The 27,040-nt window shown below is 31.6% G+C and overlaps 3 protein-coding genes across 3 annotated transcripts; 1 reads left to right on the top strand and 2 right to left on the bottom strand.

Annotated features, from left to right (window-relative positions):
• Positions 1-5,034: 5,034 nt before the first annotated feature.
• Positions 5,035-16,599, bottom strand: LOTGIDRAFT_232452 (hypothetical protein). The gene is made up of 19 exons (XM_009056792.1): positions 16,469-16,599; positions 15,998-16,058; positions 14,826-14,917; positions 14,137-14,262; positions 13,559-13,606; positions 12,254-12,457; positions 11,729-11,807; positions 11,319-11,380; positions 10,736-10,856; positions 10,258-10,420; positions 9,684-9,777; positions 9,429-9,506; positions 8,893-9,001; positions 8,537-8,595; positions 8,282-8,385; positions 8,031-8,101; positions 7,674-7,741; positions 7,456-7,508; positions 5,035-7,248 (listed from the first exon to the last, which is right to left on the bottom strand). Exons 1-19 carry the CDS (start codon positions 16,571-16,573, stop codon positions 7,176-7,178), a joined length of 1,770 nt encoding a protein of 589 aa, XP_009055040.1. The 5' UTR covers positions 16,574-16,599; the 3' UTR covers positions 5,035-7,175.
• Positions 16,600-17,526: 927 nt separating this feature from the next.
• LOTGIDRAFT_118545 (hypothetical protein) lies at positions 17,527-21,888 on the top strand (the record flags this gene model as incomplete). The annotated part of the gene is made up of 12 exons (XM_009056791.1): positions 17,527-17,607; positions 17,856-17,936; positions 18,205-18,282; positions 18,936-19,028; positions 19,240-19,448; positions 19,620-19,740; positions 20,060-20,209; positions 20,405-20,464; positions 20,747-20,856; positions 21,182-21,259; positions 21,517-21,595; positions 21,805-21,888. Coding segments are annotated over 12 exons (1,224 nt in total), but the record flags the coding sequence as incomplete, so codon positions are not given.
• Positions 21,889-23,620: 1,732 nt separating this feature from the next.
• LOTGIDRAFT_118637 (hypothetical protein) lies at positions 23,621-26,552 on the bottom strand (the record flags this gene model as incomplete). The annotated part of the gene is made up of 8 exons (XM_009056790.1): positions 23,621-23,731; positions 24,007-24,094; positions 24,288-24,409; positions 24,694-24,875; positions 25,102-25,120; positions 25,173-25,353; positions 25,723-25,886; positions 26,433-26,552. Coding segments are annotated over 8 exons (987 nt in total), but the record flags the coding sequence as incomplete, so codon positions are not given.
• Positions 26,553-27,040: the final 488 nt, after the last annotated feature.

The raw sequence follows: 27,040 nt of genomic DNA, 5'->3' as shown, positions 1-27,040 counted from the left end.
CCAGCTGCCCTGATGAGTGATTTCTTTTCTGAAACATCATGTGACAGCATAAATAAATATTTGTCAATAGTATTTTTATTAAGACATTAATAATTGAAAAAATATACAACTTTGAAATTTCTAAATGTCTTTTGATTGTATTTTGATATGTAGAACACATTTAACACTTGACATTTTTATTTATTAGCGGCAGAGAAATGTAAATTAACAACAGCTGGTGATCTGTCTTTCTTCAAAAAACAAGACGAGGTAAAAATTCATATGTTACTAATTTTGTCACTGTTATTGTGTATATTATGCAAAAGTTTTACATCTTTCTTTCTTTCATTTTATTTACTTATATTTGAAGATTGGTAATACTATGCTCTGTACAATGAGGGAAATTTGATCTTGGCTGAAACCTTTTTTCACATTTTAAATTTTTGTAAGATTGGTAAGGTGAACTGTCATTTGCAAGTTTTAAAGCATATATGTTTGAAGTCAATATTAATTTTGATCAAATGTATTTCAGAAACAAAAGAAACGTAAACCAGGAATGGGAACGTTTGGCAGGCCGGCAGCACAACAACAAAGTAAAGAAAAACGTAAAGTTAGTCGATCTCAAGGCAGTGAAAAAACAGTGAAACAATTATTGGGAGAACTGTATGGGGATAGAAAATATTTAGAGAAACTATTAAAAGAAACTGGTATGTTATTCTACGCTTTTCCCCATTATGCTTTTATTTTTCTAAATTATCTCCCTTTAGTCTTCAGAGAAATTTTTTATTTATCTCCCTTTTTAGTCTACTAGCAATAATTCTTAACAATATCAAGTTTTCCAAAAATTCGCTTTAAATAAAATTTTGGACTAAATTATTGACTGTAATTAGTCATCAGTAAATATTAATATATTAAAATATCAAAATTATCTCCCTTTAGTCTTCAATAAATTTGGAATTTCTGAGCAAAAGGCAAAAAACAATTCCATTTTTTTTTTTTTAAAGAATTCAGTTATAAAGTTGAATAATAAATACTTCATTTTAAATGCAGTCTAAAGCTATATTTTACCTGAAAGGAAAATTAGCAGATTCCACTGTTTGACATGTAATTTGAAATGTATTTTTTTTTTCTAGCCGATTCTGCTACTGATACAGGAAGGTCCATATTTGATCTGGTGGAAGAAGGATTATCTTATCTGGACACTCGAACAGATTTCTGGAGACAACAGAAACCCATGTATGCACGAAAACACGAACGAATGCAACAACATAGGAGAAAAGATGATACAAAATATGGATCACCAAATTCATACATTATCACAGAATTAGAAAAGATAGATCAAGGTTGGTAAAAAATTGTAAATGAATGTTAATCATAATAATTTATGATTTAGTATTCTTGGGATAAGATGTTTTATATAGACTGTGGTGTATTTAGGGGGTGGGCAATTGGGCCATGTCCCTTCAGGCCTTTGAAAGATGTAGATGCACCCCTGCATACAGACTGTGCTCATTACTTTTCTCTCGACAGTTGGAAATGCAAAAGATTAATCTAATAGAAATGGTGAAAAACATCAGTCAAATCCTATTTTTCATTCAATAGTTTAATAATATACAGAACTGTAGGATGTAAAATTCTTATGTTTTGTTTCAGCCCAAGCAGACGGTCATTATAAAGAGAGTTTACAGCGAGCTCAGAAATGTTTAAAGACAGTGGATGGGTATTCTACAGAAAAACTTTCAAATAAAGATGAAGTTATAGCTAATTTACATAGCTGTATGGGCAATTCATATCTAGAGTTAGGACAGTACTCTAAAGCTTTACGGGAACATGAATTAGATCTACAAATAGGAGAGGAGATGTAAGTAAACTGACTGCTACTTTGTGACTTTTTCCCGTAATTTTTAAGTCTTTCAACAAGGGAGAGAATAAATCCTTTGCTTGACAAGGAATAGATGTAAATAGGCAGCATTAACAGTTTGGTTTTGCCTCTATCATAACGTGTGAAAGTTTTCTACAGTGGCGTTTCAACGAGGTGAGCTCTCCTATTCAGCCCTCCAACGAATGACTCCTGACACCTCTGATTTTCTAGAATTTAGTTTTTGTGCTTTCAATAGTTAAACTATATAGTAAATAAGTGGATATGCTATTTGTCAATTCATCAACTCATTAACAATGAGTAAATAGATTTATAAATAGTATATTAATTGTTTCTTTTCTGATGCCTATTTCCTGTAAAAACTTTTATAATGGTCTGAAGTAATTCTACTATCTTGTATTATTATAGAAACCATGAAGACTGTATATCACGAGGTTTAGATAATTTAGGAAGAGTTTATGCTAGAAGTGGTAGTTTTAACAAAGCTATTGATGTGTAAGTCACAAAGTTCACTTTTTTTAGGAATGTCAATTGTGTGACACCTCAATTCCTTATCAATAGAAAATTCAGATGGAGACATGACTGGCAAAAACGTCAGCTTTGGCAAATACATGTTGTCAGTACTGACTAATACATACAGTCTGCTCTCACAGTCAGCTGTGGCAAATACATGTTGCCAGCTCATTGAAAATCCAATTGGTATTAAAGCTGCAACCACAAAATTGGCTGGCAAACACAATCAAATCAACAGCTCTGTTTCATCTGAAATATCTTCTCATTCTATGATCTTTTCAATTAGGTGGCAAAGAAAATTACCAATGTCCAAATCAGCTCTTGAGCATACCTGGTTGTATCATGAAATAGGGCGATGTCATCTAGAACTGAATGAATTCACACAAGCTGTGGAATTCGGAGAGAAGTCTTTAAGTGCTGCCGAGGAAGCTGAAGATTTAATGTGGCAGTTACAGGCATCAGTTTTAATAGCTCAATCAGAAGGTAGGATATTCTAGTCATTCATTAGAGTAATACTAGTACACTTGTTTGCTAATCAAGAGGTCTAGGTTTGTTTTTGACAGAAGTAGAAATGAGGTCTAGTTGTTACATGTTTGTATTTTTTTATGTCTTTTTTCCAGTGAAAATTGGTAACCTGCAAAATGCACTTGCTAGTTTTGAGAAAGGCTTAGATTTAGCAAAATTACAAGGTAAGTTATATTGTATTTTTGAATGATTATCTCACTTCAGTCTTCAAGAGTTATACAAATTATCTCCCTTTAGTCTCCAAGAAAACTACTTTTTGTTATCCTACATTGAGTATATTTCTTATGAATAGAGATTTGTTTTACAAAAATTACTTTTTCAAATCAGCAAAGTTGAGCCAAAATTAAAGAATTTCTATATTGTTATTCTTTTCACAGGAGATAAACCAGCAGAGTCAGCAATAAACAAAGCCATAGCAGACGTCAACAAAAAAATAGCCCAGGAAATTCGTGAAAATGGAAGTGAAAATGGAAAAACCCCAGAAACCCTAACCGAATCAGAACCAGAAAAAACTGCAGCAACCAAAACCGAATCAGAACCAGAAAAAACTGCAGAAACCAAAAATGAAAGTGCCACTCCTGTAGCAGACACAAATACAGAGGAAAATTCCAAAAGTGATGAATAATTGTGTCTAAGACTATTATCTTTCAGTTATTTTAAAATCAAAAGTTCTATCTGGTCAACAGCCTTGGAAATAGGCTGTCACATCTTGCTACTAGAAATTACCACTAATGATGTGCTCCATTTTTTAAGGATGTGTTATTAAGACTTAACTTAAAGTATAAAGATTCTAAGGAAAAAGTACAATTTCAAAAGCTCACTGAAGTTCATAGATAAGCATAAATTACAAATGGGAGCTGAACATGGAATTTGAGGAGTTCACATTTTCATGGCAAAGTCTTGTAATCTTGAATAAGTCATATGTCCTCATTATGCCAAGGACCAAGTGGTAGTCATGCTACATCCAAATCAACAGTCTTGAGTTCTAGTCAGACGTAACTGGCTAATAAGTCTAAACATTGGGCCTATACCAAAGACACTTGTGAAATACAAGAATTGTTATATTAATGAGATTTTTTATTAGAGAATTAAATATTGTTGAATTTTATTTTATGTTTTTTTTCTCTCATCAATTTTCCAAATGAAATGGATTTTTATATGCTATCTGTGACTCTATTTGCAAGATCTTTGACAGTTGGAAATAAAAAGTCCAATGATGTAAAAACCATGCTTAACTTTTTTATCTTCACAGGATTTTACATGGAAATGTGGAAAATAGACAATCGTTTTGCTTTTTGCTATAAAAGGTGTTTTTAGACACATGGAACATGGGGGGAATAAATGGTTCATTTATTATGGTGGGCTGTGAACACTTTATTTACTGATTGCTTAGCTAAAAAAATTCCCCGTTTCTGAGACTAAGGTACAATTGGTTAAATGAATGTCGCATCTGAATAAGATCTTTGTCATGTGTAAAACTCAAAAACTCATCATACAATATTGGATTGAGAGTTTTTGAGTTTTTGGCTTTGTAAATCCAAGTCTTGACACAGTTTGGCTTGAAGACACAATAAAGGGGCAGTTTTTCCAATGGTAATGAAATTTTGGTATGTTTAATTTGTATATATTAATGTGATTTTGGGCATGTTTCAAGTTGGCAAACCGTTTAAATCTCTTAACTGTAATTGATGATGTACAACATTCGAAGATGAAAGCAAAGTTATCTAATTAGTTTCTACAAATTCTGATGATTTTATGATGAACATTACTATTGTGTATATCTATGAATTAAAAAGATATGAAATGTGGTGTTTTTCTTCAAAAATAATTGAAATTTCTACTGTCTACTGGAAAAGCTTATTAAAATTATTAGTACATTTACATACACACAATACATCACGTGGTTCAAGGTCATTGTACCTCAGCTTTCAAACAGTTTTGAATAAATTAACATTTTTATCAGTCCTTTGTACAAAATCATTGAGCAAATTTTCGAACAAAGAGCTCCTGTATTTGAAAAATATTTCTAAATACACCCTATAAATAGTTAAAAGTTTGGGGATAAAGGTCACAAATGCTCTCATACCCTCTTTACAATTTGAACAATGCAGCGGTTGCAGTAAAAGAAAAACAGAAGATCCATAGATAATTTGTTTATTAAAAAAAAGAAACAATGAAAGCTCCCAGAAATGTAACAACTATTACTCCCATCATTTCAAAATTCTTCAAATATATAAATAACAGTGAAATATTTACAAAATTACAACAGCCACCACACAGAACAGGCAATATTGTGATACACTGAATACAGATGGCATCACTGATACCAACTGAGCAATAGTTTACTACTGAATATATAATAAGTGCAGTCAGATGGCATCACTGATAACAACAGTAAATACATACACAGAATATCTTAACAAGTGCTGTCAGATGGCATCACTGAGTAATTACATTTATGCTGAATATATAGAAACATGCAGTTAGATGGCATTAGGGATACCACTGCCAGGCTAGAGTTTTGGATTTGCAATTGATTGGATAGACAGAGAAAAATAAACCATTGCCACTTGACATACCAACACATAAAAAGGGAATCATCCTGTGATGATACACTGGGGAATACACATAAACAGACATTCTTTCAAAGAGAGGAAGTATATATCCTAGTAACACAATAAACACAAAATCTTGGAATCCAGTGCTTGGATGATCCACAGCCTTTCTTTATAGATGTTTTGCAACTTCTTGAAACAGGGATGTGAAAATATCATTAATTTGTGATAACTACATAATTTTAATTTATTATCACTATGCTAAATGTTATAATACTTCTACCATATATTTCTAATACTTCTATTTGACAAGGCTAAGAGGATAATCCAACCACTCATGTCCAGCGGATATCATCCTCTTATTTACAAATATATATATTTACACTTAATTGTTTATCATTGAAAAGAAATATATGTATGTACATCCAGGGACAAGTCAAAACATCAAACCTTTCACCCAAAATTAACATAAAACATAATTTTCAGTACCTTTATCCAAGTGAAATATTTCGAAAACTGACTCAATTTTGTCAATATTAAAAAATGAAGGCCAATTTCTGTCAAAAACAAATATACTGAAATGTGCATAGACATTAGACAGCATTGACATTTATTTACAACAATGAAAACAATGTTATGAGATCTCTGACAGCAGGGATGTTGAATTGACACTATTAACCAGTCTAGTCTGGCTAATGATAAAAAATCCCACTATGACTTTTTACTAACAGTGATAACTCAATGATACTATTTCAAATAATCTCTGCATTTTTCCTGATTACTCATGTTATGGATACTTACTAAGTTTTATTGTCTAAATTTGGGAATCTAAATTTTGTGTTCATTCTAAGAAGCTGCTTTAAGGACCAGAGTAAGAATTGTGCTATACTCCTGTTACTATGACATCTTGTTAATATCTAATATTGATTTTAGTTTTATTCACCAATTATTTTACAGAATTCCTGTTAATAAACTAAATTTACATCAAGTACCTTAATCAAATTAACAAAAGTTCATCAAAAAAAGAACCAGAGGAGAGATCTACCCAAAGAGAAAAAAAGGATCTCAAACATGCTATCTTATGCTGAGTATTAACATAGGAAATCTGAACCAGTTTCTAAAAAAAATCAGACAAAAATAATTTGACATAAAAATATCTGCCACCACAAAAGACTTCTGTATGTTGACTTTTCAAACCTATTCTTCATAATAGCTTATATTTGACAAAGCTAGAATTTTTTTTCCAATAATGCCCACCACACTCTTAATGTAAGATAATTATCTAACCATTTACCCACCAAAAATTACCACAGCTACTCAGAATTATCATCATAACCAATAGGAGAAGGCCTTGCATAAAATATAATAAGTAATAAGCCTACAAACCATAGGGTAGCCTTATTCAGCATTCAATGTAGACGAAAGTACAGCAAAGATATTTATACAAATCTATGGATAATTCCAACTACATGTACTTACAGTTTACTTTGTATAATAAGTATAATAATTAGTAATTAAAACATAGCTTAAATTGTGATTATTACCAGTTAAATTACCAAAAAATAATTGTTTTGGACTTAAAATGCACAAATATCTTTGCAAAACTTGAAATACATGATTAGGCTACACTTGTTAATTTATGAAACATACAAAATGATATTATGGCAAAAAAATCACAACAAAGCATCAATTACACGTCATAAAAATCAACAATTTAAGGTTTTTTACTCCATTTTTGACATCTCAAATTTGGTCGTCATTATTTCTTCATCTGAATCCAGTAAACTAGGTAGAGCTCTGAAAAAGACAAAAATCATAAAATTAGAGAGTTTGAATCAAGACAATGATGTCATTGATATTGTGAAAATCATTTGACTGGAATGGTATTTGTGATAGTGACATCATAATTTGGTCTGGAAATACAGGAACCACAGATAGTAATCAGAATGCTTCATAAGGAAGACAGTGTTTCTATATACCATGTAAGTGAGTGAAAATACATACTTATCTGTTATAGATGAGGGAATGTTATCTTCAACCCATTTCAAATCGTCTTCCTATGAAAAATAAAAAGACTATGAAACTTTCCTTGAAAAGACATAGAAATAGACCCTATGAATCTAAAATGTGCAGTGTTAAAAATTCCCGCTTTCATGTTCAACCCAGGATTTGAAGTAGAATCAAGTGAGGTTAGATACAGGAAAGATATAATGTATACATACTGCGTTAGAATCTTTCTGTCGTGGAGAACCATTACTCTGAGATTTAGTTCCTCTCATTTTCATACCAGCTACAAAATAAAATAAATCATAAATTTCAAAATTATAACTTCCACTATAAGATTAAAGCCCCTGATAGTAGTTACAATCAGAAAGTAAAATCAAATTAACATCTTAATAAATACAGAAATCTTAAGTTAAGAAATGAAGCATTGAACTGCATTTCCACTTAGCATCACATGCTTCTTTTTATATAACAGCATGTTTTTAAATTTACTTAAGAGGCTAACTTAAATAACTAAAGTTTAAAGTAATTTGATGCAGAGTATAACACGGCTGTAATACAATCCCAAAACCTACCAAAAGCATCATGCATTACATTTTCATCATCTTCTTCATCCGCAGCATCCAATAATGGTGAAAATGCATACCTTCAAAATACAAATGCAGAGTGCGGTGACAGTGGTAATTACCTACTCAAATAACTCAAAATTTAAATGGACTTTTATTATCCTAAAGATTATGTTTGACCATCTTTTTTTAATCTGTCTTAGAATTCTATTTTGATGGATCATAATGTGAGTGCAAAAAAATTAAAAATAAAATTTTACCTTTGATTGTTTGTAGATGGTCTCCACAAGATCATAATAATAAACAACAACAGTAAAAACAACAAATGCCAGAAAGCTACATCTACCCATAACTCTTTCCAATCCTAAATTCAAAAAATAACACATTTGTTCAAATTATCTATAATTATAGCAAAACTCTATATACTTTCAACTTTTACAATATACAATTTACTCAGAAATATTAGTGAAAATGGAATGAGGAAACAGAACAAGACGTTTAGACTTTATACTTACTGTTAAACAGTGTTTAAATCTATGTTGTGAAACAGACCATATCATAAAAATTATGGAAGCTAGAAAATACAAAAAATCAAGAAAGGGATAAGTCAATATGTAAATGAAAAATATTGAAAATACAGTTACCACATGACATCTTTTATCTTTAAGAAGTCTAATGAAATGATGTTTTTTTGTATGTTGGCATCATGGAGTTTTACATCCTACTATTTTGTTCCTTAACAGGCTTACAGAACTTCAAGCACACTTTTACCTATGATGGGCTTGAATAATAGATCAGCAAGTGTCAAACTCTCAGGCGCTACAGCTTTCTGACTAGAAAAAAACCTAAAAAAAATATGTTTGATACTTACTTATAACAGCAAATATAAGAGTATTTGTAAAATGTCTATATAGAGATAACTTTACAACATTTCTTCGTAATCTTAATGTTCTAGTGGTTTGTACTAAACCCGAAAATATGTGAGGTAAGTTAAGGAGAAATCTATGCTGTGTTATGTTGCAAAAAAAAAAAAAAATTTCAGCTCAATTTATAAAATTTGACAATGAAAAAAATTGAAACCTGTTGTCTTTTCAAAGATAACAACTACCAAGTATATCCTTAGTCAAACATCTTGGTAATGATTTTACAATGATAAGAAGTTAAATTAATGAGGCTTTGACCAAACATCTTGATTTTACAAGAATAACCTTTGAAAACTAAAATCCATCAGTTAAATCACTGAAGTGGATATGAAAAGATTATCATAAGGCTAGTTTCTGGGTGATACTGTCTGTCCAAGCTTGCCATTGTTCAAATCTCTAAACGGTTTGACGAGGATAACAACCTAGGTCCTATTCAAACCTATCTTAAAATGTAAGTATCTATAAATGAAGTATTAAAGGATATCCACCAACAGATAACAGCATCAATTACAGCTAAAGGTACACCCACTATTAATACATCTTTAGTTGGGGTACTAGTTTTCTGAAATATTCAAAATTATCATCTATTTTAGGGCTGAGAAAGCGTATTATCTTAAGGGGCCTTTATAAGGTGCTTTATAAAGCTGTTCTGATAAGGATATTGTAATTGAAACACATGTCAGCATCATTAGAGCTGCAGTCAAACATAGATGTAAATTCAATTTGAATGCATACTTACCTTTAAAGCTCTCATACAGCCTTCCACAGTACTGACAACAAAATATAGACCTCCAACACATAGTACTTTATGAAAGGTAGGGCCTAATCTTGGTCTGAAATATAACAGAAGAACTCAATATGGTGTTGAAATTTTCAAGATTTTCTATAGACTAGATAAAGAAAAATAGTAACTTAATTGGTATAATTTCGTACCTAGTTAAAGAAATCGGAATGATCAAATAGTGTCTTAACATTAAGATAAAATCAGGGCTGTTGATTTATTTTTTTGTCAACTGGACATTTTTCCAACTAACTGTGAAATTTGATCTCAATTTCCCCATGAGAAAAGGTCTATTATATCATACCGCTATTGACAAAGGGGCGGTCAACTGTGTCATTTAACCAACAGTTCTACTACAGTCTACTAATTATAATTACTCTGCATGGCCATCAAAGTTTGCTTCAAACTTGCACTTGAGTTGTCTCAAAAAGTCAAATTTTTCCATAAGTTTATTCCAAATTTCAAGGAAGATAATATGCATTAAATGACAAAATTACTTTATACTTATAAATTATAAACAAAGGGTACATACTTGACAATGCCAAAACCTAAACTGACAACAATAACCAACATTCTAGCTAGAGTTCTTTTCAATGAAGACACAATCTCTGCAAATACTATGGCACCTCTCACAGACACTCCTGTTTTGGTGATGTTTTCATATTCTCCAAAAAATACTGCCGCTTCCAACATGCCTGAAAGTGGAATTTTATTTGTATTCTCTATCAGTCATCTTTTGGTAGAAAATCTTTACCTATTTTGGATATCAACATTTTGATTCTGCTTTTTTGTTCAGTCCTCACATATATTTTGAAAGTAAACTCCAACTTCCAAACCAGTTAATGGCAGATATTACAGTTTGGTACCATGAACCATGGTCAGGAGGGGGTAAATAGTAATCATCTAGAGGAAGTGAGAAAGGTGAGCAAGAATTATTGTAAGCTAAATTAAGAATATCTTGATTTAGAGTTGACAGTGTGTCAATATTCTAAGAATTTATTATTCCTCACCTAAAACTAAAACACCTCCAACCCAAAACTGAACACGTAATAAATCTCTCCAGTTACAAGCCAGTAACACCAGCCACACTAAACCTAATATTATATACATCAAACCCATTACACCAAAAAACTGAAATAAGAAATAAAATTATTACTTTTCTTGTGTGCACGCAAAATGGATTTGCATCCATAGTCCACAACTCCTGTTCAGTTGGTACAGTTATACAGTACATATCTATGTTTCTAGATCAGACAATCATCAACAAAAGTCAGATAACAAAAGAATTACTATCTCAATTCCTTCATCAATTTCTGTATCTGAGGTAATTGCCAGAATTCTGGTTTAAAATCTATTAACAATAATCTGCTTGGTCCATTTCAAAATTGACTGTAAATCAAGCACGTCTGATCTTAAAGGAAAGGTTCCAGGGGTATGTAACCTGTACATGTAATGAGGTTTATTGTGTGTGCAACTACCATTTCAAATTCTTCTCTAAACAGCTTTCCAAAAAGATCAAGTTAAATCAGAAGCATCCGTACATTTGATTTACAATGTACATAATCTAATTTCTGGTGGTATTGTTTCACTTACCACTAAAAGAGGCCATTCTATAGCTCCTATGTATCCATGTTGACTGTCAAATTTAATTGTTACTAGAACGAAAGCATAAAATCAGTAAATTAATAAAGATTTAAACTGATATAGAAACCCTTAAATTTTACCAAAGTCTAAGTAGGATCTCCAAAGCAAAATTATGTCATCATAGGACTTGACAATTGTTGTAAATGTTATGAACATGCTATGGGCATGAAACTCTACAACACAAGTAGATATTCATGTAAAATCCTTTGCATGAGGATGACTCAATTACCAGCTGGCAGACAGGATCCTAGAGAACCTAAGTTGTAAAATATGGTTGTGTCATGATTTCTTACCAATAAATAATCAATAGTCATAAACAAATTGACAATGTAAATTAGAATTAATAAACAAATAATTACCATTAGCTTTGACATGAATTTCTAATATAAAAATATAGTATCCATCGACCCAGGCTTCAACCAGATAGTCATCTTCTTCCTGTACAACAAATAATTCAAAGAGGTTAAAGAGAGAGAGTTCGCCATCCCTTTAACCATGCGTACCTTTGTCTCAGAAACCAGAAATTTTTGGCTAATCCAATCTATAAGAGTTCACAGCTTTGAAATTTGAAATTTGAGCCTTAAAATCCATGTTTATCAAGAATTATCCATGTTTGAAAGTTAAATTGACAACTCGTCTTTTCTTGAGACTTTGCCATGTAATACATAATTATGTAGAAATACAAAATGACATTTCTAGTTTGAGACATATTTGAAGTAGTTTCACGATGCTTGCATTGCTGGCAAGGATGAAAATATTGACGAAGACACCAGCATAGTATCCTTTTTCTCAGATCTACAAGTGCCAAGTGATCCTTATAGTGCAGTCTGTAGCATGTTAAGATATACAGTAGAACAATTTTATCACAGAATAAGCTTTCAAACCTTTAAAATAGCAGTTGTTGTTTTAAGGGTGGGAGTTGCTGACATAACAGGGGCCTTAGTTGTTGGTGTAGGTCCTGCCTGTGGGGCTTTTGTAGCCTCTGCTCTCTTTCTTCGACTGTTAGAATTGTTCCCCTTTGAGTCTGCTGATTGCACTGAATTGCTAGCTGGTGAAGCAGCTGCATTAGTTTTATTAACCTCATTACTCTGTAAAAAAGATAGCAATCACTAGTATGAAATATTCAACATTCAGTCTTACACTTCTTTTGAACTCTTTAGGGCGATACTGAATAATATCAAGTATGAGCTATTGCCCTTGTTCTTGAAAACGTGTTCAATTTTTAGCTCGTGAAAACTTTAGAAGGCAAATATTCAATCTTCAGTGCAGGACTGAATAATAAAAGCAAGTTTTGTCAAAATCCAGCAAGAATGATGTCTTTTAGTGTTTAAGATCTTCATGACATTGACAAACAAAATCAAAATCAACAGAATCTGTAAAGAATTGTAGCCTGTAGAGTGAGCACAAGTTGCACAATATAGCTAAAAGAGTGAAACGTCAAGTCAGACACGATATTTCAGTGAAAAATAATCCGATCATCACGAAAATCGATAGGGATCATCTTCATAATGACATTGACAAACAAAATCAAAATCAAAAGAATCTGTAAATAATTGTAGCCTGTAGAGTGAGCACGAACCAAATGTGAACGGACCGACAGGGTGATTACAATATATGCCCATCTTATGTGTGGGCGTATAAAAAACAAAGCACTTCACAATTTTTAAATAGCTCTCAGTCTGCTGCTAGTTGGATTGTCATCTGCTAGGTTAATAAGTGACCTGAGTTCGATTCTTCCTCAAGGGAAGAAAATTCAGAAGCCAGTGCTTTCACAAGTCGGCTCAGTGTTTGCTCTTTTCCCCTGATACCTATAAAGCCCTGTCTACACAATCATACATTTATTCACCATTTCCGTCATTCATTTGTTTGACCGTGTTTGTGGACAATTGTTTGTCCGTTGTTGAGAAAGTCATCTGTTCAAACAAATGTGTAAAGATGTTTTGAGCAAATGTATGACAATGTCTTGAACAAATGTATGACAATGTTTTGAACAAATGTATGACAATGTTTTGAACAAATGTATGACAATGTTTTGAATAAATGTATGATTGTGTAAACAGAGCTTAATCCTTCTTATGTGAAGTATATCAAAATCAATGAAGCAGACATGAAAGAATAGTCTAAAAAACAGGAAAAACAGAAAAGCGATAGTATACATTAAGTATGACATTTAACATTTCATTTCTTACCCCAGGTATTATGGTAATTCTGGTTTTAAATTTGTTTTTATGGTTACTCTGAAATTTATAAAAGACAAGAATGACTTCAAATATTTGGATTGAAAGCCACAATTAGAACTAGTGTGCAATGAGGGAAATTCAAGTGTGAATTCAAATTGTGGTACATATTCTAAGATCATGAATAGGGATGTAGCAGAGATGTTCAATTTGCTGTATTGTATAAGTCGGGCATGTCTGATAGCAAGCCCCAAAAATGCCTGGCTGTAGAATAAGTCTTAAGGACATAACTCATTAAATTTTTGCAGTAAAAACATATCATAATTTATTTGATTATTTGAATGTGAGAATTTCACTGGTGATTGTACTGAGGCTGTTGAATAAACAGCAAACAGGAAATGTGACCTCAGCTTCACAAAAACTGCACTGGCATGATTTAAAGTTGTTGTTTGTAATTGTATATTGAAAATTATAACATTGACGACAAAATGGTGTTTGTTTAATTTTTGAAAAATCAGGGCCGAGATGTGCCTTTTTGATGAGATGTAGGAGATCAGCTGCTTTTGTACTTTCCTATAGAATAGACTTACCGTCAAATCAGTATGTCCATTACATTGAAGATTTGTTATTAACTCATCTAAATATTCTACTTTTGAATAACTCAATTCATCTGATAACAACACTTCAGGTTGATCTAAATATGCTTTAGCTAGTAACTAAAATAAAAAAAACAGAATAAATCATATCTTTTTAATCCGTCTGCTCTGTTTAATATATTAATGAGTAAATGAGTTCATGCTCAAGTTCTTTACTCTTCAGTATCTCACGATGATTATTAATGAGCAAATTTTTGATATTTCTTCATTCCAATATCCAAACTTACCCCTAACCATACTATCTGACAATAGCAAAACAACAAGGATGCTCCACAGTACAAAGAAACTTAACATAAAACTCATTGGCTCATTCAAGCTCAACTCAACCAACTTTTGAAGTGCATTACTTTTAATTTTTTTCTTCTTTTAAGTAGTTGTTGGTATGGAGGTTGTTTTAAGAAGTTTTATATTTTAACAATACCAACAATCACCCATAAGAAAAAAATTGAACAAGTTTGCTGAGTAGAGCTGGAATGAGCCACTGAACTTGAACCTGAATTCAGCATTACAGAAATTCTTCCTATTTGATGAGATGTATTTTGTATGGAAAAATTTCTACAGGCTTACTTCTCAGAAATCAAGTTAAATTGCAATATCTATAAAACGTAAATTAAGTGACTTACTGGTTGCCCATCTATACTTTCATATTCATTGGAGCAGGGACTTCTTCTGAGCATCCATTTGATAGATATGTTGGTATCTTCTTCACAATGAACTAAAAATAAATTTAAGGTTAAAGCGACAGGTGCAACATCTTTTTGACCTTAGTACCTTTGTACCTTAGTCAAAGAAACTGGATTTTTTTTTTAACTAGGATTATTAGTCATAGTAATCACAGCTTGACACCGAAATTTGAGCCTTCAAATCCTTATGTGTCCAGAGTTATAAAGATGACTTGTCAATGTAAGATACTCTGTGATATATTTAAAAGATATATGTAGAAATAGAATTTCATACATTTCTAGTACTTTTAAAACTATATGCATATATTCAAGACCCAAATCAACTCCGGAAAATGGCGATTCTGTCCCTTTAAATTATTCAGATTGCCCAAGAGCTTTAAAATCTTAAGTCCAAAAACATTATTAAATTTGGTATATTCATTACAAATCAGTAGGTTGATAACTTTGCAAGTGGACAGAGTGTTTCAGTCATTCTTCAATTTATTAGGTGACAAGATAGTACATAAGGCCATTCTTCAACTTAAACCTACTAGCTTTAAGCTTTCGGCGCTTTAATACGTTGAAAAACTTGTTTGAATTCATGTCACACTGGACAAAATGTGAGGTTATTCAAGCTAAGCTAATAAGCCTTTAAGTGTAATATAGGGCTAGGCAATTTACCAATAAAATTACCAGTACCTAGAGGAATTTACATCATTAGTAATATCACCACCTCATTTAATTGTACCAAAATATCATCACATTGTGATATATGCTAATCATCAAATGCGAGACCAGATAAGATCATCTAGACAACTTTAACAAATGACTGCTAATTGAAACAGATGTTTGTTAATGCTAATCAAGTCTGGGTTGTTTTCACAGAAATACCACAATATAGGCAAATAAGAGTTATAGTCAACTTGTCAAAATTAATCCCTTTTTGGTCAAAATGGCCCTCAAAATTGCTCTTTGATTTTAACTAAATCTTTAAATGAAAAATGTCCTGGAAAATTCGCTGGAGAAAGACACCATAGAGTAAATGGATTATTTACTGCAAAATTGTCCCAAATTTAAAGTTATGGATGGTGGGTGCACCAGAAATGTATACAAATAAGTGTATAAATACATACTTGCAACTCTAACTTTAGTGTGTACATATAAACTTCTCGGAAAGGAATGAATATAATGGACCTAAAAATATAATACATAAACATTTAAGTTTAACATCTTTCAGGCCTAAAGAAGCATTGTATATTTGCGAAAATGTGCCTCATTATATTAAAAGTGAAAGTAGAAGAGAGATTTTACTTTGACTTTTGATGTTTATCCATAAACATTTAGGTATCTGATCTGTGTTTCAAATCCAACTTTTAAGTAATACTATCTCTAACGAAATATGAAATCACTTCTGCCATCAGTTAGCAATAATCAACAGCAAATGCAAAGCATGCTGTCAAAAGCTTACCCTATTACTCCCCACCCCCCCAACACTTTCTATTTCTATTACTCATTATTACTGAACACTACTACAGGTTCCCGACAAACCTTTCTATCTTTAGAATGTTGGCACTGACCAAAACTTTTCAGATAAAACATACTACCTCATCAAAATTTGCTTTCCACACTCCTTGCTCTGGCAGGCAATTAACACAATTTATGAGAAATAAAACACGGAAAATATAAGAAAAATATGATTTCTTCTCCATTTTTTTCTTTTTTTCCGTTTCCGATACCTAACACAGGTACGCAGTAAATAATTGCGTGGAACAAACTTTTTTTATATCTGAAAAAAATATTTCTAGACAACAGTGAGCTTAAACAATATGATGTGTTTGAATGAAAATAAATCGAACTATAAAATCTGACTAAGTAATATTTTATGTCAATCAGAAAAAGGTGTAGATAAACTGCACAACCAGCCTTGAATATCCCTTCCAAGTTTTTACTACGGCATTGTCGGAAGGTTAGTTTTTAGCGACACCGCTTTTATACAAAATTTGCTGCTGGACTGCCAATGGCGTCTGCGAACGAAAATAATTTCTATCAAATGAGATTTTAACGCGTCATCGATAAACTAAATGCTGTACAATTATAATTTTTAGTCTGATGGATTAAATTTGGTGGTTCAAAAATATTAGCAACCTCACAATGGGAAATTCATCGGTTTTGTTCCTCATTTTCGTCACTTTCGGTCTATTTTGCTCAATATTTTGTTTTAATCCATTTATGGACAACGAATTGTTTATGATACGATGGGCTGGTCCTTTAGATGTTAGAAGTGTAAGTGTTTTCACAAAGCCCTTTTTATTGTTTGGGGAGATGGGTGCTTAGAAATAAGTAGGATTAAGCTATGTTAATGGTTTTGATTATTGATGCAATGACATTAATGACAATGTTTTGGATTGCAAGTTTTACATTTATGATTTACATTGTCAAAGTTATCAACTTTGCATGTCAAAACTCTGAACCCAAAGGTCAGGATTAAATAGCACAATCCTTTCAGTGGAATGGAAGTATTAAAGCAATTTAACATGAAACAGACTTTGATTTGAATGATGATTTGTCATTAGATCTTCTATTAAAATTACATACACTGATACGCTATTATTATACTATCAATATATAAACAAATGTTGTTAATTACTTACAGGAAGAATTAGATGATAATAATGTATTTATAGTAACAAATAATGCTGAAAAATATCAGTGTATTTTACCAGAGTCAGAGGAAAAAAGACAAGTAAGGAAAGGAATTAAACTCTAATACTTCAATCTAGAATAAGTTAGTTCAATCACAATAAAATTATTCTGATCACAAATACAAAACAAATATTTATGTCATTGATATCCAACATTGTTTTAATGTTGATAAGGATGTTTAGAAATTTTCTCTAATTGGTTTTTATGAAAATTGGAAAGTAAAATCTTAATAAATTGTGTCTAATGCTACATCTTTATTTAGCAAAATAATGAAATTCGACGTTTTAGGAAAACAGTAAAAATTATGATGGCCCTACTCCAGATGAATTAATGGAAGCTCTTTTTAGCCAGAATAGTTGTTCTTACAGGGTAAGTAAGTCTATCACAATTAATGCAGATCTTGGTATTTCCTTTCATATTTTTCCCTTCCAGGCAAGTGTCGTATCTGCAGATAATCCTGAACCAAAACATCCTTTTTCATTTCTTTTCAAGTCAGTAATGATTCAAATTCTTTTGCAATGCAAGAGAAATATATGAGAGGCTATAAAAAAAACCTTAGTTTTGAGATTGTGTTCTGGATTGAAATGTTATTCCAGAGGCATAGATAGTTTATGATTGAGATAGTTTTATTTTACAGATTGAAAGTTATTGGACGTATGAATTATGTCACATGAAACACTTACGTCAATATCACGAAACTAAGGAGCCAGGAAAGGTATTTTGTTTAAGTTTATTTGTGTCTTAATGAACAAAAAAAAATATTAAATAGAAAAAAGATATAGAAAATGCTGTCATTAGTTTTTTGTTTAATGTAAAGATAACATATTGCTGAAGTTAATGGTCATCACACTTGTTGATCCTCTATATTTCAATTATTCAAGGTTAAGAACCTATAATTTCTAGCCTTATATTGAAACTAAATTTACCATATTAATAGCAAATTGTATGAGTTTTGTTCAAAATGGTCCAATGTCTTTCAGAAACCGAAAGTTCAAGAGTATTTTTTGGGATATAAAAATCCAGTTTCTAGTAAAGAATCAGCTACTAGTATGTATAATTTTTGTTATCTAAGACCTCTCCAAATTTTCTGAAAATTGTTGCTTCCCTTTTTAACTTACCGGTAATCTAGAAAATATTTTATTCCCCTTTCAACAAATACTCCATATATTTTTTATCTGTATGGCAGAGACTCAAAAAAAGACAAATCCTCATTTTAACTTTCAAAAGCATATAATTCAGGATGGAATGGATTTGAAGGCTCCAATTTCGACAGTGAACACTATTACTGATAAACTTAGCTAATTTATTCCCGTTTCTGAGACTAAGGTAGACTGGTCAAAAAAAACATGGCGAACCTATCCCTTTTAGGCAAAGATTAATCATGAATTTTATTTTATTGCAGAAAATGAGGACGAAGAAAATACTGAAGATGGTGCTAAAAAATACAAACTACCACAAAAAGTAAGTTTAATTGTAACTTTGACACCATTTTTATTTTCACAACATGAAAGTAAAAGATGTAAACTTTCTATGCAGTGCAGTGTGGTTTGCTGTGTTAAAAGTATAAAAGATTATTCCAATATCTTGATCGACAAAAGTGGTCAACAGAATTATAGTTAGAGGACAAATGAATGTCATAAAACTTTGTCAATATATTCAGATAAAGAGTAAGAAAATAGATGGTATAGAGTTACCGTATTATGAAGTCAATATGACAGAAGGTACTAACTGTGACTTGTTAAAGGCTCCACGACGTACTAGACTACTTTATGTCTGTCAACCTGAGGGTCACGGTGAGGTTTATGACATCAAGGAATCATCAACTTGTGAATATGAAATCATAGTTTTAACTAATGTACTATGTCGTCATCCAGATTTTAGGTAAGTTTCTTTGGTGTCTATCTCACTGATTTTGTTAGCTTTTGGAAATTAACTTATGGATTACAATTGAAATTGGTGCATGTCAGTTTTTCTTAAAGTTGCATCAGGTCTCAGCTTAGCTTACTGTTGTATTTGTCATCATATGTAACAGTTTTGAAATTTAAATTTCAGACCAAAGAATCCCCCAGTAAATGAAATCCAATGTCATTCATTAGAACGCTCTCCAGAAAGACCTCAAGCCATGGATAATTTGGAGTCAACTTCTAAAATTTCTTATACTCAAGAAGATGCTGTAAGTATTAATAGGGTACGAAAAAAAATTTTTTAGTAATGAAATTTGATGTACATTGTCTCAAGCAGGACTGTTGATTTAGCTCTTGATGTCAGACGTGACAAAGCTCAATAATGTTATCCCTTTCTAGCACTGTGTCTGTGTTTTAACTTTGCATTGCGCTCATAGTGGTCGCTTAAAAAATATTGGCAATTAAATTCCTCAGTAAATTTCAGAGTAGTCACCTTGATGAAAATTACAGGAGATATGTGAAATATGTGTCAATAAAATAAGATGAATGATATTTTCTGTTCTTCCCCAGGAAAATATTGTTAGCGAGCAGGTTACATCTCAAGATGGTAAAACTATAGAACAAGTTAAAGTTTATCGAACACCTCAAGCAAGTCCTCCCCCTACTCCTAATCTCGGTTCTAATACTGATAAACAAGTTCTACGTGATTTCCTCATTGGTGATTATTGTTTACAAGGGGTAAGAAGTACTTGTCTATTTATTGTTCTCTCCCCTTCTTTTTTAAAACAAACTTGAGCAGAAATCTCATTGTGTCATTTGAAATGACAGTAAGATGCTGCAAGTTTGACTTATTCTGAATATAGTTTGTTCAAGCAATCAAGAACTAAATGTAAATGCAGGTATCATAACTTATAATTCTATTTCTTTCTCTAGGGCACAGGTTGGTGGAAACATGAGTTTTGTTATGGAAAACACGCCAGACAATACCATGATGTAGGTCTTAAAATTTTTAATATTATAGAAAATATTGGTCCCTTAAAATACTTGAAAATAATATTCCAATTCATTTATTTGAAGAATTCATCAATTAAAGTTTTCTAGCCTTTTAATCATCACCAATACTTATAATTTAAGATAGTACCATTCTGATTTCTAATCCAATGCCAGTAATAGTCTGTTAATCCAGTAAAACTTAGTCTGGATATCAACTGTTTAAAGGAACAGGATTGTTTTAATCTGGCTCAGGGGGATAAAAAAAGACATGTTATTTTCCAGGGTACAGAAGGACGACAAGTCATCTATCTTGGTCATTGGAATTATCAAAAACATTTACAATGGTTACTAAAACATCCTTCTAAAAGACCTAAAGAAATTGGCTCTAGAAAGTAGGTACTTAAGGTTTTGTTTTGGGGCCAATAACAGCTAAATCAGCTAGATAAGTCTCTGACTTTTCAAAACAACGAATATTTATTTGGGTTTTCTTGGCAAACAACGTTCCTGTTGACTGAGGTCCTTACCAACAAAATCTTATCTTAGAATGATTCCAACATTTTGTATGGTTGATTGTAGATTTGTGTTTTTGTATGGTTGATTGTAGATTTGTGTTTTTGTATGGTTGATTGTAGATTTGTGTTTTTGTATGGTTGATTGTAGATTTGTGTTTTTGTATGGTTGATTGTAGATTTGTGATTTTTGTATGGTTTATTGTAGATTTGTATCATTAATGTATACAGATGGAGATGTATGTGATATAAATGGTGATAAAAGAGTAGTGGAAGTCAGATTAAAGTAGGTATAGATTATCAAATTCATTTCAAAGAATACGGTAACCTAAATATCTCCTGAAGTTTCACTTCACCCACAATTACACATTTTCTTTTTGAGGTTTGTAGTTCAAGAAGCCCTTGACATTAAGTATTTTTTATATCAATGCAAAGTTTCTCTCATTGCACACTACTTGGCATCATTGCCCATTTCCATTAACCAATCTGTTGCAGAAAAGAAGGATGTCAAGTTCATGTCAAGCAATTTCATTCACTTTTCAGATGTATAGTTAATGAGCAACATCCCCATGCTGTAGCTTTATATTTAATGGAGCCCAGTCCTTGTACCTATGTTTTAGGGGTAAGCCACCTTTCAGTACATCTTTTTCTACACGAATTCAGAATGCCTTTTAGGACATGAAATGTAGACATTATTTAATGAGCATTTTATTCATTCTTGTGTATCAAAACCTCTCACTGTCCAAAATATTACAACTTAAAAAACTAATGCAAAAACATAATTGCTGTTACAATGGTATGTTTCTATAAATTTGATTATTTTTATTGTAGATTGAGTCACCATTGTTTTGTAGTTTATTAGATAAAGCTGATAATGATGGTATCTTTAAACAAGAAGAAATTGAAAATTTATAACATCGGCTTTTACTTTATTTTTCTATTTTATTATAGTCCATTGCAATCATACCAGTCAAACTAATGTAGTGTTTTTTGCCAACTAAGCCTAACTTATTATATAGTGATTTTTGCCATCTAAAGGTAGAGGTGAAGGCACTTTAAACCCAAGTTTTAGTGTTCTGTGCCAATTATACTACCTCTGAATAAAGTTGGCTGATTGTGATTATGTTTTGAGCACAAATATCTTTGCTGGACTACATTTTATCACAATTTCCACCTTCCTTTTTTAAATGGTCTATCAGTGAGCTTCCAAGTTTTTAGATATTATGCATTTACTATGTTTCTTGGGTTTTTTAAATTGGGATTTTTGTGAAAATATTTTTGAATGCAATTATGAAAGAAATTGTCAAATTATAATAGAGAAGCATAATTATTCAAGTGACTTGTTTTTGTGTGTTTGTCTGAATGGGGGTTGTAACTAATTTAAGTTTTGTTATAAAGGACTGTAGTACTAGTAGGGGAAGCACCAAATACCAAATTCATGGTGAATGGCTGACATAGTTGTGCCAGGTGTTGGGTATAAGGATTCAGAAGAGCTTTTTCTGCCTTTTTTTTTCCTTTTCGATGTGTAGCATCTATTTGCAGCATTGTGATTTTCCATCAATATTTAAAATACATGAAAATTTTCATATCCTTATGTTGTTAGGCGAATATCATTTAGGATTCAAGCCAAAGGGAAAATTGGAAAACAAACTCATGGAAATAGAAGCTATAACTTTCCCTTATATATAAACAGAGGCTACAAATTCTCTTTTGATCAATGTTAAGGATTATAAATTAGCGTATAAAATGTTTTATGTTAGTTGTGTTCTTTTTTTAAGAATAATTGAACTGTGTTTTTTTTGTTCCCAAACAGTATTAATAAATATAGGCTAGCTTACATAAATGCACATCAGGAGATGTCACATTCAAGTCCAAAAGATTGATAAACTGATATATGTATATTGTGCAAAATTTAAATTAAATTTAAAACACACTAAATTCATGTGAATATTCTAGTTATCAAATTTCATGGATTTTTCTTCCAATCTGATTACGGCACCATATTTCTTCCAATCTTTTGTCTTAGTTGAGTTTTTGTGAAACTGGTTCCAGGGATTTTACCTAATGACCCTTATTTTTCATAGTATATTGTATAAATGGAAATAATTAGATCCTAGTTACATTTTTAAAAAACTTAAATGGATTTGTAGGGCTACTATTCTTTGTTGTTTTGCTGTGTGAATGAGTTTATTTGAATCAGGTGATGGATTAGTCAGTCCCTAATTAATTAGTTTTATTAATTATAATTTGTAAATACATGTATATCTACAATCACGAATGATAAATAAACTATTTATTTTTTGTACAACATTGGCTTATTTCTTAGGGGATATAGTGGCTTAAATATTTGTGATACCAGCCTAGTTTCAAAGTATTTCTAATGCTTCATCTCGATAAGAAGGTGACAAAGACGATCTGAATATTCAGGTTGTTATTAACAGAATATAAATGGTGCACAAAAGATCCCAAATTTTGTGGTTCTAATTTGAGTTGTTTGAAGGTCTAGCATATATACTTCACAACTGAGTCACATGAAATGATCAATTCTTTGGTTTAAGGTAAAAATATAAAAGATCACAGTTTTTGTCTATTGACTCGACTGGCTGAAATCACCAACAAGTAATAAAGATATCACATTAGTGGAAACTCAAGACAGATCTGCCACATGAACTAGTTGTTTACCAATATTTCCTCCATTCATCATAGAAACAAACGCTTTCCCTGTATTTTCTAATCCTTCTTCAACAGTTTCTTTATTCTGAAACAGGTAAGAACAGTTTGCTGTATCTATATCTGACCTCTGATACAGAACTAGAAATCCAAGGCACAGAACAGAGAAACAAGAAAGAAGCATTTTGAGTGACTAAAAAGCTGCTTCCCAAAACATGTAAAGGGAGATAATTCAAGTTCAAGGGTGAGGGGATATTTAAGATTATATTTAGTTTCAAGTTAAAGGTAGATAAAAGTATGAAGTTTAAAGTTCAATGGAGATGATTTTAAGATTATTTGAGGAAATGCACACATAAAACTTACCACAATTTTTCCTTCCTGTAACCATTGAGCCAATTGTTTTTTAGCGTCTTCAAATTTTTCTAAATAATTCAAAACTAAAAATCTCTCTCTGAAATAGTACAATAACACAAACTTGACCATTTACAATACATTAGTTATACATCAAAGTGGAAATATCACTGTGATAGCACATCAAACTCATATGTCAGAAACAGTATGAAAAAGGTCTGCTGCACATTGTCGTTGCTGTAGGATCAAATCCAGAATTGTTCAATGCATCCCCTTCTCTCCCCTCTACAAACCTGGTAATATTTTTATCCTGTAATATTTGTGATATTTCTGTATTTATTGGTGGAGGGTAGGGTATATCTTTATTATAGTCTGCTATTTGACCACATAATATAACATGGGAGTTGGCTTTCATCTGAAATGTAAAAACAATACTTTCAAAACCTCCTAATTTAAAATCAATCTTTTGTATGGCATATCTTTAAATAATCTGATAAAGATTTGTATCTTTTCCTCTGTGGGTGACTCCAAAATCCATCCAAAATCTGAAGAAATGTTCTAAGTTGTAAGAAACTCTTTAATTGAAACCCCAATCCCTAGTTCGAGGAATCAATCATTTTTAACAATCTAGGAAAAGCTTTGATGCAAAACTGCTTACATGCTAGTCTCTAGTTACTTTCTATGAATTTCTCTTTGTACCTGTTTGATAACTGTATCACTAAGTTCTCCACCAACATTATCAAAATAAATATCTACACCATCTGTACACATCTCCTTTAATTTACTACCAACATCTTCAGTTTTATAGTTGATACAACCATCAAAGTTTAGCTCTTTTTTCAGCGTCTGGCATTTGATGTCTGTTCCACAGATACCTATAGCTTAGTTACACCCCAGTAACTTAGCAACCTAAAACAAAAAACATTAAGCTTCTAGATCTTAATCACCAGGTTTCTCAAAGTACCTTACATTCAAAAACAAAAGGTTAAAAGATATATAATTCAGAAACTGTGTTAAATAATTGTATTTTGCTCCATTTTGAATGATGAAGAATAAAGCAAGACTTTATTGCAGATCAAAAATGTTTCCATTTCTTCAGCAGAAAACTCCACAAGGCATTAATGATCTATCAAAACAATATCTAAAATATAAGTAAAGAATAAAATAAACCCCTAAACTTTAACCACCTGTCCGGCAACAGAGCCTGTAGCTCCTGCAGCCCCGCTAATGACTATATTCTGATTAGCTCCTGGTGTCACATGACCTTTTTCAGTGATTCCTAAATAGGCTGTTATACCAGTAATACCTAATATACTAACAGCTAGTGATAAACTAGTTGCTCGTAATAACTCTTCAGATCTTTCAGCAATCTAAAATTACAGAAATTTCTAATTTCATATCTAAATTCTTCAAAAGCATGGTTATATTTCATCAAAATCAGGTCCAAAAAATCATTGAGAAATACAAAAAGAAATTGAAATTATAGACAAAATAATTGTCAATTTCCAAGCTTTCCAAGCAAGACAATCATTAAAACTGAAAGTGTTATGGTTGATATCATGATATTCTTGATAGATATAGCCTTGAAAAACCTTTCATACTTTATCTTTTATTAATACTTGACAATATTACATAAGTATCACTTAAAAAGTCAGTCAGTTTCAGAAAATTCAAAAAAAATCTTTTCTAACCTGAATTAAATGCTCTCCTTTTTTAAAGTTAATAAACTTCATCCATGGTGAGCTCAGGTTGACAAGAACTAAAGAATTATTGGTAAAATTTTTATTTTTAGATTCAATAACTTGTCCTAGCCCGCTTAATCCTACCACCGTGTCTTCTATTGACCAACTTTTTAAATAATCTACTCCTGTACTCTCGTTCATACAGCACCTCTATAATATGAAGGACAATAATGGCTACTGAAGCTATATATGGGGATATACATATAACATTAATATATTTGGCCCTATAAAAATTTTCCTCATTTCACACTTCAGGGTGTTTCTTATCGTCCTTTAAAAAAAAAGGACATACTCGTTACTGAGGATTTTTAAAGGATTTGGCCCCAGTTCACAACATACATTTTTTCCTAGAAAAATTATCTTATTGCACAATTCAGTGTATTTCTTATCTTCACTAACACAATTTGTAGCAGAAATGTAAGTTGAAAAGCCTTTTAAGGAGTTTCCCCAGTTTCAGTTCTTTAAGTGTAATGTTTACATGTAAATTTTCATCTATGATAAATTTTCATATAGATATCATTTATGAAACAGAGACATAGAAGTGCAATACTAGCTGTTGAGAAAGCATCATTGCATTTTTCAACCCAGTTTCAATTTTCAGTCTGAGGGGCTGATAAGAAAAAAGCAATTCTTGATTGGTTCCACACAGTTGGAAATGTCTGTATGTGAGTCTTAAATTGATCTGTACTAACTCACCAAAGCTGGATCTACTGATAAATATAACATTTTAACTAAAACATCTCCCTCTTCTATACTATCAGGGTAGGAGCATTTCTGGTGCTCAAAATTCTCTTCTGTAGGTTTACCATTTACACCTTAAAATAGAAAACATTTCAGAAACCTGTTTTTCAAAACAAATCAAGATCTTAGCAGATACACATTAATCTAATTTGTTTATTATAATCCTCTGACATGACTCATGGGCATCAAAATGGTCCCAGAAATGTAAATTGTAATTAAAACATCATAAAGCCCCATTTCCCATAACACTGATCTGTGGCTAAATTTGTCAACTTGGCATTTCTCATTTTAATAAGCCTAGTAGTTATTTTAAGTTATAGAGATTACCTGGTCTAGATTTTAAAATAACACGAAAGTTCTCCATTGTTGAATCTGATCCCACTCCTTGAATTCTGGTGTAGGCTTGTTGTCCTATGACACAATTAAACAAATTATACACCAATCAATAACAATTTTGACTTTACTGCTGAATACACTCCTCTAAGTACTGATGCAGGTTTAGTGTCCAGCTATGGTTAGATAGAGATTTTTTCCAATACTAATCTGGTGTTCAAAAAATTATT

Source organism: Lottia gigantea, assembly GCF_000327385.1.
Source record: "Lottia gigantea unplaced genomic scaffold LOTGIsca_29, whole genome shotgun sequence".
NCBI classification, from domain to species: Eukaryota; Metazoa; Mollusca; class Gastropoda; family Lottiidae; genus Lottia; species Lottia gigantea.
The sequence above is the reverse complement of the archived record's forward strand: the minus strand, read 5'-3'. Positions and strand labels throughout refer to the sequence as shown.

Coding starts and splice junctions, on each gene's coding strand:
- LOTGIDRAFT_232452 (XM_009056792.1), bottom strand. CDS start 16,573: ATGGAGAAGAAATCATATTTTTCTTATATTTTCCGTGTTTTATTTCTC. Junction 11,808..12,253: donor CAACAACTGCTATTTTAAAG/GTTTGAAAGCTT, acceptor TTTGTTGTACAG/GAAGAAGATGACTATCTGGT. Junction 10,421..10,735: donor TGGAGGTGTTTTAGTTTTAG/GTGAGGAATAAT, acceptor TTCCACTTTCAG/GCATGTTGGAAGCGGCAGTA.